We start from the raw sequence: 13,305 nt of genomic DNA on the forward strand, positions 1-13,305 counted from the left end.
ACGAAGATAGGTGCGAAAAAGGTGCATATAAGGTGATTCTAGGGCAGCGAAGAAGAAGGAAGAAGAAGTCGAGTTTGGGAGGTTTGTTTTGGGTCAAATCCTGTCACACGTGCAAAGGAAAAGAGGGTAAGTCTGCTGCCATATTAGATCCAGAATTGCAGCAACCTAAGAGAACTCGTTTGGGTGGAAAAGAGGCTCCAAATAGGCCTCCATCTCAAGCGAAGAAGGTCCCACCTCAAGTGAAGGAAGGGACCAAGCTAGAAGGACAATCTTGAGCGCTAATCATCCACATGTGCGAGGAAAAATCAGATCTGTAGTAGGGTTAGAGGATCAACCTCTAACTCATAAATATACCTCAAGAAGAACCTCATTCTCTAGCCCAAGTATCAAAGAGAAGGAAGACTGCCTAGCGAGGTAGAGAAGGAAAGGAAGACACCAAAGAAGAGGTCTCTAAGGAGACCTAGGGTTTCTGCAGTTGCCAGAAAAAGAGCGAAGAAAAGTGCTATCAGTTGCCGGAAGAAGTGTGAAGAAAGAGATCAAGGTGCATAGCAGAAGAAGGCATTGATTGAAGAACAAAAGGAAGAAAGACTGTGTCTTGTGCTTGGAGGATCCACTAGTCAAGGGTCTAGGGTTTGGCATTTGTCAATTGAAGCTTCAATAAGAGAAATTTGCAGAAGGGTTTTCCTCTCTCCTGGCTGAGAGCCAACATCTTGTGTTCTTGTCTCTTTTGTTTTGGTAACTATTTGATGAAGTAAGAGAACAAACTCTAATAATAATAAGGGAAGATTGTTCTAATAAGAAAAAGTAAATAGTACCTCACAAATAGTTATCATCATCAGAAGAATCTCATCCTACCTAGATGCCCTAGATTCTTCAACACTTGGTCCGTTGCGTGTACACGCAGCACTATATGGTCTAAACTAAACCCTCCACACGTCCACCGTTCAAACTTTTGTATAATCCTAGCCCCACTTGACAACCAATCTTACTAAACCATTTGTCATCTACTATAATCGTAGGTTGTAGCTTGTTGCCTTACTTGACCCCACTTAGCCCTCACTATCGCCACTCGAGCTATAACTTGCTTGTTTGTTGTAAGTAAGCCTAACCCACCCTCACTAAACTTAGATTAAAGCTCTCTAAACCTGAGCCCCCTTCATTTCTTATTCTTTTATGTTATATTTCATTCTAAATGTCACAAGGCTACAACCATTAATATCTCTCATGGTCAATTTTCAGATGTGTTTGTGGTTAACAAGAGAGAACACGACATGAGTAGAGTAGTGTTGAAATTTCTAAGTCTAACTAGTTAGAAATTCTTCCTGCATTATTTGGTTTATTTCACCTACTTGTTTATTCCTTAACAAGTTATTTAACTAATATAAATACTGAAAATAAACACAAATGCAGTCTCAACTCATCAACTGAAATAAAAAACAAACACACAAGGGACATGTTATTTTTGGACAATTGTCCTTGGAAAAACCCAACTTGGGAAAACTGGTGCAACAGTTTTGAGGGTTTTATTATTAAGCAGCTTTCTCAAGTACAACTAGGGTGCCAAACTAGCTCACCCAACAGAGATGTCTATCTAGCAATAATACCTCTCTTCGAAAGCAGATATTCAGTATGTCTGCTCCACGAAAAACTTTCCAACACTTCTCTGAGGCTTTGCGTCAACCCTCTTGGTCTCTGTGTAGCTCTAGAACCCCTTGTGTCAGCCCTCTGTTGCTATGCAGTGGCTCTCTGGCCTTCTGCGTCACCCATGCAGGCCCTGCTAGCCTCTGTGCAGTCTCTTTGGCCCTCTGCGTGGCTCCTATTGGCTTTGCATAGCCTCCTCAATTACTGTGCTGACCCTCTGACACTATCTCTACCTCTCTGCTATGCACTCACTGCCCCTCACTGCAACTCAGACCACTTGTTCGAATTTTCTCAGCAAACCCCGCTCTAGAAAATCAAATTGATTGATTAATCTTGGTGTATCTCCAACTGACCCTCAAGCCTCCTCTTATACTTTTTCTGTTGGGTCTTCAACGACCGAGATTAAATCTCTAATCAATGGCTAAGATTAGATTTGGCTTGATACATGTCATTTAGAACATTCACACCTAATTTTATATTAATACCCATTAATATTTTAATTTTCTTAAATTTAGACTTAGGAACTCCATTAAAAATATTAATATTTTCATATCTCTCTAACCGGGTGGAATTTCCCCAAAACATTTCTGGGTCTTGGAGATCTCGTGTGCTTTAGCCTCTACACCAATTTTTATGGTTAGAGCACATTCGATGCTACCCCAAATCAACAACCCTCTTAGCGAGTAATGTGCTCTAGTAATGCTCCACCACTGAACATCACCCTGATCATTCGACACCGGTACCTGTGCTGATGCTTGGCTTGCTGCCCAACATCCTCTACACTGCTACCTCCTGTACTGCTGCCCATGGCTCTGCCACTGCCACTGCTACATCTATACTACAACTCCCTCTGCGTCCATGCTACTGCTGGTCCTTCCTCCCAACACTGCATCTACACTACAGTTCTCTCTCATCATGCTGCATCATGCTGCCCATAGCACTACCACTGCTAATTGCTACACTGCAACTCAGTTATTGAGAAGTAAGTAACTGATCTACCCAACTACTGACATCCTTGTCAGGCTAGAACCCCCCCTGATGTTGAAGCTACCTTTGCTGCTACCCTTTGTTCCCTCTGCTGCCTCTACATTGCTGCAACATCTTTGTACCTCTCGCACTGCTACAACCATCTCTATGCTTTTCTGCACTACTGCAACCACCTCTGTGCCTCTTGCACTGCTGCAACCTTCACTGCACTGTCAAAGACCACTGCACTCTAACACTGCCTTGTCGCTCCATCTGCATCTTGCTTCTACCGACATCCGTCATCCTGCTACTGTCTCTCGGGGCTCCCGTAGCCAGATATGATCCAAGAGTTTGGGTACCTTAAGGATCCTAACCCCTCATCTTCTGTAGTCCTCCTGACTACAGTTTGATGTCACCCCACCCTTTCTCGAGAGGTGCATGAGCACTCATGGCACAGTGGTTATCCATCTCGACTTCTTTCTCCACCTTAGTCGGAGCTGCCTTAGAGTTAGAAGCCTCTCCCTTATTCTTCTTCTTGGGACACTGGGTTGCATAATGACCCAACTCCCCACAATGGAAGCACTTTATCTTGGAGATGTCCTTCCTTCTCTTCCCCTGCTATCCCGTAGATGCCAGAGTTGCATCTTCCTCCTCCTCTTTCTTGATTCGACCTCCTTTGCTGCTACTCCCCGCCTTGGTCAATTGTCTGATCTCTTCTTGGCGAAGATCTGCCCACATCTCTTCCCATCCTGGAAGAGTTGCTCTGCCCAAATTGCTTTGGACAAATGTCTCCCAATCCTCAAAGACTGCATTCAGGGCGGTCCTCACCATGAACTCCTAATCCGGTGTAGCCCCTATGGAAGTAAGTTGGTTCCGAATCTCTTGCAACCTGCTGAGGTATAGATCTATCTGCTCGCTCTTTTGCGTCTGATACGATCGCAACTGATTCTCTAGTAGCATCTTCCTTTGCATGGAAGTGCCTTGTTACAATGTCGTCAAGGTATCCCACATCTCCTTTGTCGTGCTCTTCTCGGCAATATGTTTTACTACATGATCCTTGACCCCATCAAGGATTATGCACTTTGCCTTGGCCATTGCATCCTCATACTTTCATTATCAGCTGGGTCGACGGGGATAGCTGCGGTTCTCAAGGTGAAGCCCTTGATGCGATGTCTATCCAGAACATACAGGATCCTGGCCTTCCAGATGACAAAGTTGGAGTTCCTGTCCAATCTGTCCTGATCCCTTAGGCCGTTCATTGCCATTTCCACTCTTCTTCTCGACTCCCTTTGAGTCTCGACTTCCCTCTTGGAAGTTTTCTCCTAGACTCCCTTTGAGTCTCGATTTCCCCCTGGAAATCCTCTTGCCAACTGTCGAATTGCTCCTCTCCGATCCTCTTTGCACCTACAACATGAATCTGGATTTCTTGGCTAGAAATCCCTCAAGGCAGCGACTTCCTCTACCTTGGTTCTGTCTCGTTAGGTACTGTTTTGCTTCGACATCAACAACACCTCACCAGCTTCCCAATCCACAATCTACCCACAGCTCCCTAGGTCGCAGCAGCTGAAGAAACTGAGCCTCTTAGCGCTATGCAATCCCGGCAAGGCTGCATCGCTCCTCTGGCCAACTGCATCTGGCCTACCTATCTGAGTAGGATGACGTGTCTCTTCGTGAGCCTCCTCTGCCTCTCTCTGCCTCTGCGCTGGCCTTCTCTCTAGCTCGAAATGATGACGCAGGCCCTCTGCGTCACTCCTTCTTTGTTGCCTTCTACTTAGGAACATCTCTGTCTCTTGGGACAATTGTTTCTGCTCTAAATTTGTTGATTTAGCTGGTGCCTTTAGCTCTCCTGTGATCTGCTAAGCTCTAATACCATGTTGAAATTTCTAAGTCTAACCCGTTAGAAATTCTTCCTGCATTATCTGGTTTATTTCACCTACTTGTTTATTCCTTCAAGTTATTTAACCATATAAATACTGAAAATAAACACAAATGTAGTCTCAATTCATCTGTAGATCATCAACTGAAATAACAAACAAACACACAAAGGATACCGTTATTTTTGGACAATTGTCCCCGAAAATACCCAACTTGGGAAAACCGATGCAACAATTCCAAGGGTTTTATTATTAAGCAACTTTCTTGAGTACAACTAGGGTGCCAAACTAGCTCACCCAACAGAGATGTCTATCTAGCAGTAATACCCCTCTTCGGAAGCAGATATTCAGCAAGTCTGCTCCACAAGAAACCTTCCAACACTTCTTTGAGGCTCTGTGTCACCCCTCCTGGCCTCTGCGTAGCTCTAGAAACCCCTTTGTCAACCCTCTGCTGCTTTGCGCTAGCTCTCTGGCCTTCTGCGTCACCCACGCAGGCCCTGCTAGCCTCTGCGTCACCCACGCAGGCCCTACTAGCCTCTGCGCAGTCCCTCTGGCCCTCTGCGTGGCTCTTGTTGGCTCTGCGTAGCCTCCTCAATCATTGTGCTGGCCTTCTGACACTATCTTTGCTTCTCTGCTATGCACTAACTACCCCTTGTTGCTACTCAGATCACTTGTTCAAATTTTCTCAGCAAACCCCGCTCTAGAAAATCAAACTAACTGATCAATTTTGGTGTATTTCCAACTGACCCTCGAGCCTCCTCTTATACTTTTTCTATTGAGTCTTCAACGACCGAGATTAAATATCTAATCAACGGCTAAGATTATATTTGGCTTGATCCATGTCATTTAGAACATTCACACCCAATTTTATATTAATACCCATTAATATTTTAATTTTCCTAAGTTTAGACTTAGGAACTCCATTAAAAATATTAATTATTTTAATATCTCTCTAACCGGATGGAATTTCCCCAAACCATTTCTGGGTCTTGGAGATCTCATGCGCTTTAGCCTCCAACTTTTATGGCTAAAGCACACCCGATGCTACCCCAAATTAACAAGCAGAGCATGAATGTGAAAGTGACAGTTTGATAGAGACTAAGAGATAGCTAAGAGAATGATGGTTGACTTTGCTTCTAGCAAGATAATGCTCAAGCACTGTTATGCTTCCCTATAATGGTCATAATACATACTCAACCCATGTTTCAGTAACTACATGAGTAAACTTCCTTGCCAACCTATTGTGATACCCAACTTTTACAATTAACCAGACAATCAATTTAACATAAATATACCAGTTTAATTGCAGATACATACTTGGATATCCTGTTTGGAGTCGATCCCAGATTGTCGTTGCTCCCGCTCCTGCTACCAAACCAACCATTTCCTCCCAAGCCTATTTTGGATCAACCTATCTAGTTCCCAAATCTAGAAGACTTCGAAATTGAGGTCTTTTGCCACCTGTGCCCAAAACGCCAAGAACAACGCCCATGTATTGATTTCTCAGTTATTTTTTTTTCCTTTTGTGCTCCTTGGTTTAAGGTTCCGCATTCCCCTTCTAAATTCCTCCTCTCCTTAAATTGCCAAGGTTCCTTCACTGCCCCGCAATCTCTCCACTGCCCTCAATTAAATATTCTCAGGAATTTGCAGGCGGTCACCGCCTTCGAACAAGGTGGGTTAATTTATTTGAGGTCACTGCCTTCTTTTGCCACTGAGACTTAACTTATTATTCCCTGAGTTATACTTAATATTTAATTGTTTGTATTACATTACTTTTTATTGTATAATATCTATAATATGGTTTAGCTGTAGTTAATATAATATATTATAATTTCTTTTAGTTTGAATAACAAATTAATATATATTATAATTACCCTTTTTTACAATATATGTTATATTCCCATTTATTTTGTATAATACATATATGATAGTTCCTTTTTGTTAGTATATATATATATATATATATATATATATATATATATATAATTTCTTTGAATTTTGTACAATATATTGCATTTACCTTTTATTTTATATAATATAGTTATATACATTATGATGGTGGTACACACATTAAGTACCCCACTCAATATATTCCTTTTTGTGAGTTAGGTATTAACTTAGTAGTTCATATATATATATATATATATATATATATAATTCCTTTGAATTTTGTACAATACATTGCATTTACCTTTTGTTTTATATATATATATATATATATATATATATATATATTATATGATGGTACACACATTAAGTACCCCACTCAATATATTCTTTTTTTGTGAGTTAGGTATTTACTTAGTATTTCAATAATGAATCCATTTACCCTATACTTGGATATTTTTCAGAATCAGTTAGTATATATACTAGTGCAGTACATGCGCATGTAGCTATCATATGCATGCTAATATTCCTATGCTTCCTGTAATTTGAGATGGGTCATTACACCTCTCCATGCATTTAATGATTTGATTTACAAGTAAATGTGGGTGGATGGGTTCATTTAAAGTACCTGATAGAAAAAGAGATGAGATATTAGGCTGGCCCTTGGCAATAGAGGATTACTTTTGTATAATCTCCCTTTCCACTACTCTTCTAGTGGAATTGTAGCCCTTCTCATGCTATATTAAGTTTTAAGAACTTGATTTCACCATGGCAAGCCTATCATATGGTCTGTATATGTATGTTTACATCATTGACATGCCTAGCCATTCATTAGTCAGGCCTTTGCCTTTATCTCTGCACTAGGAATTCATACTAGTACATTTAAATCATTTACAGATGGGGTCATTTATTCAAACTTGCAGGCCTCAGCTTCCACAATTATAACCATGCATTTACAATTTATATGTAATCTGAGCCAACACTTACATGGGGTCAAAACCAGGGTATTACATATCTTCTTGTAAGAATTTGTATTTCTATTACAAAACAAAAAATTATAATAATTATGTATGATTATGCATATTATCCCTGTTGAAAACTGATGAACAACCATTTCCTGTGTTAAGAACAAGTATTTCCATTAAAGAATGAAAAATCTCATAATTAGGTTTTGTGAATTTTTTCATCCTGATGTGAAGTTGGAAAAGTAAATGAATACTTTCTATCATGTTTCGATATTCCAGTGAACTTTTAGTTTCTATATTTTCCATGACTGGATGTTCTAACCTGTTTATTGTTCATGCAGCACCTCATAACAATGCATGGTGTTCAGATTCTTGAAACAATAAAAAGCTTCTCAGAAAGTTTGGGGCTTCGTCTGGATGGAGAGTTTGCAGTACACACAAATATTTCAAGGGCATCTGCTATGAACATAGAATGTAAAGTTAGCCATGCAAAGATGGAAGCTTGGAAGATGTGGCAGGAGAATGGCCTTTCCATGTCTGAGATTGCTGTATGACTATTTAAAAAGATATTCTGTTGAACAGTCACTATTTTTTTCTGTTTTGTCTTCCCTTACACAATTTAGCATAGTTTGTGCACAGTGCATTTCTTACACAATTAATTGCCACCTTTGTTCCTTATTATTCATATCATGTATTTCCTTAATGTCTTCTTTCTTTTAGTATAGTTTTAATCAAAGTTACATGCTTATTCATTTTCTGTAATTTGTTTAGAACTTACCTGAGAGACCTGTTCCAATCAAAGAATCCACAGTGTTGGACTATATTCTTGAAGTTGCAAGGGTGGGATTTGAGGTGAATTGGGTGCGCTTTTGCAACGAGTCTGGATTTACTTATAATATTGCAAAAGAAATTCAAGTTGGCATCAGCAAGGCAGGCTCCAGAGACAAGTTGAAGCCTATAAAAGAACAAGTACCAGAATTTGTAAGTTCTTTGTCTCTCTGGACATAATATCAATTTTCTTTTAAGCCTTTCAGTGGTCCTTCAATCCTTGTGATGATAAAACTCTGTTTCCATTCAGTTCTACACTGAGTTGGAGACAATGGAATCCTATGTACTGTCTTGTATATGCAACTAGGCAAATCCAATTTAATTATAATATAACCAAAAACCAGTCTTTGATATTCAACACTCAAAGGATAGAACTTCAGGTCATCTATATTAAACATCTTCTTAACATCTCTCTACAGGTCTATTTGTGGTATTGACATAAAGGCACATCAAATAAATTCTCAGCATTTTTGATATATTTTGGTGTAGTACATTCATAAATGAGATATTGCCACCAAAACGATTAATTACTGTAACCTACTCATTCAATTCCATCGAAATATTGAATGTCACAAGTTAGAATAGATTGTGCATTAACAAGGATAAAGGCAGCCGCAGATTGTTGTGCACTGCATCATCCTCCATGAAAAAATAATGAATAAAGATTACTTTTACAAGGACTCGAGTCCCATTCTAGCGATTCTGAGATGCTTCACATTACATGAATATGTTTGTCCTACTTTTTTATATTCAAATAATGTAAGGTTGTCAGCAATGGAACTTTCCAACTTCCCTGGGGTCAGTAGCACATTGCAACCACTTGGCAGGTGATAGATAACCCCTCTGCATATGCATTTCTTAAGCTCTCCACTTCAGCATCTTTCTTATAGCCCATCTAACCTTTTGTTTGTATTAAGTACTTGATATTAACTATATCCATCTCTCATTGCTGTAGTTAAATCCATTGATGATGGGTGGAGTCTCTGCTTGAAATATTGGGAATGTTTCTAAACACTGACACGGTTAAAATCCATAATTCGTTCTTGAACTATCTCCACCTCCTTCCTGCATCCTTGAACAGCTTGAAAGAACTATAATAATGTGGAATAATTATTCTCTGTTCTTAATGATATGCATAATATCTCACAATGTCTGATAATACTAGTAAACATATGTGACTTGAAAAACCTTATAATGGGAATGAATGCTGTAAAATCATTTTTTGAAATTAATATTTTTGAAGGAGATTTGCGTGGAAACTTGAGCAATGTAGTTTGTATTCCAACGAAAATATAGGATGGAACAAGGCAAAAATAAAAGCGATATTGCTAAACTAAGAAATATATTTTGTTTATAAATCCTCTTAATATGAGCTCATGAACAGATAATTGCATGTTGATTCTTATCTTTTGATGCTGCTATTTTGGTTTAGTGTGTCATTGACTTTATAGGGTTTGTTGGTGCTGTTTTCCTTTAAGATTAATGAATAGATTATGTGATCAGGTGAGCTACACACATATCAAAATACTCTTGGTTCTGGAAGATTGCGGTGTATCAATTGATGAGATTTTAGGCACGCAATCATCAAAAGGTGAAGATGAGAGTTCTTTGAAGGATTCTTTGCCAGTGTTGCAAGATGGTGCTCAAAGCATAACCGAATTTGTAAAAGAGACGATCTGTTAAAAGCATCAAATTCCTCCGAGGAAGATGCTTTTTCAATGCCTCCATGGATTGTGAGTGATACAGTAGCAACGATACACAAACGAAAAACTGAAGCAAAGGACAGTTTTTCTCTTTGTGAAAGCCCTACCAAAAAGCTTTGTTGTGAAAATGACCGCAAGTCAGAGTCAGATATTGAGCTGTTGCAAGCCACAGAAGATGCCTTGTTAACATGGCTAAGTGAATGTGATGGGGTAAGCATTCTAATTGATATCAATGCATTATAATTTTGTTTCTTTCTTTTTCAGAAAATTTTTCGCTGTGTTCTTATTTTTTATGTTAAAGAATAAAAATGGCAAATCTATTGCAATTTCATTTCTACTAATGATTTTTCATCGTTTCATAGAATGTACTCATCAAAGGGGAATTCGGTATGTAAAATATGTTCCTGATTGTGATTGCAAAAAGTGAATCATAACAAAGTTCTTGCTAAGTCTACGTTTGTAAATTGCTTTGATGTTACAGGCTTCTGTCTCTCAGATCTCCGAGCATTTTGCTGGATCGAGTAGGGATTTTGTTCTTGAATTGTTATCAAGACTCGAGGGTGAATTTTCAATATATAACAAAAATGGTATTTACAAGGTTATGTGAGAAAAATATGTAACATGTTAGACTGCTTTTTCTTGACATGGAAGGAAAGAGGTTTGTCATCATATCATTGCATACTTGTGTAAATTTAACAGGGACTTTTGTGATTCAATAGCATGTATATAAATATTTGAAAGAGGTGCAATTTTGCTGAGCTTAATGAAAGAGAAAGAGTATTGATTTTAAAAAAAAATGATGTATTGTTTATTGTCTCTTAGATCTACCAAACATATTTAAAATTGCAATTTTCAAGAGAGTTGGATGAACATGCATTTTATGAGAAGGCAATAGATATAACTGAAATAAAATAAAATATTTTGATTCCCCCAAGGAGGGTGGATGTCTAGGAGCGGGCATTCTCCTACCCCCCTCCCCCCCCAATGTCGATATGATCCCAGTTCACACAAAAGGGGGTTGTAGCTCCCACTATACTTGGTGCGTTGCATGTGCTCCCTGTTGAAACATCGAGAAGGGAGTGAATCAATATTTCTTTTCAATTGTTATGTTTACCAGTTAAGATTCTTCACAATTATAATCAGAAAAATAAATAATAAGGATTTTATTATAAACAAGTGAGGACACCAATCCTCTTTTACAAAAAATTGAGTACAATGATGTTTGAGGGCACCAACCCTTCAATCTTTCAGGCTCCAACATGTTGCCAAGCACCAACTTGGGCTTTTGTGAGGCTCCAACCCTATCCTTCTTAAGGCTCCAACCTTGTTTTTTTTTTTTTTTTTTTGAGGCTCCAACCTCTAGGGCACGAACTCTCCAATTTTCAACTTAGTTAACAAATAGAATGTATAAATGACTTACCTACCAAAAACTTCAGGACTTCCTTAAATAGTCAAACAGTCGCTCCACAAGATTGCCACAAACTCTAATTTTGTTTGTTGTCCATGATCAGAATAGGAGTGTTCTTCACTATCCAAAGCTTCAAGTTCTTCACTGTTCAATCTTCCAAGTTCATCATTGTTCTACGCTCCGGGTTCTTCACTGTTCAATCCTCCAAATTCATCATTGTTCAAGCCTTCAAAATCTTCACTGTTCAAGGCCACGAGTTCTTCACTATTCAAGAGTGCGCAGAGGTTTCAATTTTGAAGTGTCACACATAAGTTTGCTACAAGTCTGAGCTATAATTGGTCCAAACCTCCACCGATCGAGTCACCACAGTTTTGAGCTTATGTGTGCCACAGTTCCACAAGTCAAAACTATGTAAACCACTATTTTGAATGGTATGCAAGCTACAAATCCAAACTGTAAGCCACAGGTAATTGTCCTTCAAGTAATCACGGATCCAATGTGTAGTTTGAGCTCCAAAAGTGACTGTAACTTTGAGCCTTTAAGCTATAGGTCCGAACCTTTCAAAGTCTGAGCTTCCACAGATAATTGTAGTAGTTTGAGCTCCACAAGTGACTGTAACTTTGAGCCTTTAAGCTATAGGTCCGAGCCTTTCAAAGTCTGAGCTTCCATAGATAATTGTATAGACACCTGCCCATAGGTCCAAGCCCTCCACATGAGACTGTCCATAGGTTTGAGATATATCAATCACAATTAGAACCCTTCACCAAATCTCATCCTATTTTGTCCTTCTAGTTCACGAGTTGTGAACTATTCTCCTTCTTTGTTCTTGTGGTTTCTTCACCAAATTGGATGATAGTGAAATGAAGATCTGAGTTTATATATATACATGGATTTCACCTTGAGGTGAAGAGACATGACCTATGGAGGAAGCCGACTTGAGATACAAGGTATAGGTCGACTAGACGTTAAAAACTAATTTTCTTTGTATGGGTATCGAAGGTTTGGGTATCAGAAGCTTTAACATGTCACAACATACAAAACTTGTGATACAGGAAAGTTATGACATAGTGGACACAATATTATATTAAAACATTATGATAAAGCCAATGGGGTCTGCAACCATATCGACAATCGAATATTAGGTCTTATCGGAGGTGCCATTTCAAAAGTTCCAATAAAGTGGTGGATGCGATTTGATAATTAAATCGTTAATAAATCAAGTCGGGTCCACATATCAGAAATCAGAGCAAATCGGAAATCAAAAATCAGAGATCAGAGTTGGGTCGCATATATGATATCGCATATCAGAGATCGAAGTCAGGTTGCATATATGATATCACATATCGGAGATCCGAGGTTGAGTGGTGACACAATAAAAATGTTGATATGATATAATGCCGATATGAGTGGTGACACAATAAAAATGTTGATATGATATAATGCCAATATGAGTGGTGACACAATAAAAACGTCGATATTATATAATTCTGATTTAACTCTGGTTTAATATAATATATGTCATCAAGTGTGTTATCAATTATAATCCTCCAATATTGCAACATCCATCAAGTGTGCTTATATTTCATCAATTACAATCATTGACCTACAGTCTCCCCTTTGTCATTGATGGAAATATCCAACATTCTCTCCCCCATTGACATCAATGGAAAATGGGGTGCCCAAATACTCCCCCTATCAAGCTGCTCCCCTTGTCATGTTGCTCCCCCTGTCATGGTGCTTCTACTCTTCTCAATGTGTTCTCTTAATTTGATGCAAGAGCAATGACCCCCATCTTTTGGCAAAGATATTCAAATGCTTCATGTGGAAGGGGTTTTGTAAAGATATCTGCAATTTGCTCCTTTGTATTGAGGTATTCCAACTTGATATTTTGTTCAACAACTTGTTCACAGAGAAAGTGGTATTTGATTGGAATATGTTTGGTCTTTGAGTGCATTATTAGATTCTTTGAAAGACTGATGGTGCTAGTGTTGTCACAATAGATGGTAATTGGTTGATTAGTCTTGATGTTGACA

At 38.8% G+C, this 13,305-nt stretch overlaps 2 protein-coding genes across 3 annotated transcripts in view; both read left to right on the forward strand.

Moving 5' to 3' along the window:
* LOC149158996 (uncharacterized) overlaps positions 1-10,038 on the forward strand; it is a 427,796-nt gene extending 417,758 nt beyond the window's left edge. For both annotated transcript variants that reach the window (XM_089436389.1, XM_089436388.1), the window contains exons 17-19: positions 7,675-7,881; positions 8,105-8,314; positions 9,665-10,038. In XM_089436389.1, the coding sequence (XP_089292515.1) occupies positions 7,675-7,881; positions 8,105-8,314; positions 9,665-9,844 (597 nt within the window). In that variant the 3' untranslated portion in view covers positions 9,845-10,038. The remainder of the gene's footprint in view (positions 1-7,674; positions 7,882-8,104; positions 8,315-9,664) is intronic.
* LOC149158997 (uncharacterized) lies at positions 9,880-10,661 on the forward strand. The gene is made up of 2 exons (XM_089436390.1): positions 9,880-10,074; positions 10,346-10,661. Exons 1-2 carry the CDS (start codon positions 9,880-9,882, stop codon positions 10,469-10,471), a joined length of 321 nt encoding a protein of 106 aa, XP_089292516.1. The 3' UTR covers positions 10,472-10,661.
* The last annotated feature ends 2,644 nt before the right edge of the window (positions 10,662-13,305 follow it).

This window comes from Pinus tabuliformis, chromosome 5_2 (genome assembly GCF_031772625.1).
Source record: "Pinus tabuliformis cultivar Carrire ecotype Pingquan chromosome 5_2, CPIR1, whole genome shotgun sequence".
NCBI lineage: Eukaryota > Viridiplantae > Streptophyta > Pinopsida > Pinales > Pinaceae > Pinus > Pinus tabuliformis.

Excerpts from the sequence above, each read along its gene's own strand:
- LOC149158997 (XM_089436390.1), top strand. The coding sequence starts at position 9,880 with ATGCCTCCATGGATTGTGAGTGATACAGTAGCAACGATACACAAACGA. Across the intron at positions 10,075-10,345 it reads GGCTAAGTGAATGTGATGGG|GCTTCTGTCTCTCAGATCTC; the intron begins GTAAGCATTCTA and ends TTGATGTTACAG.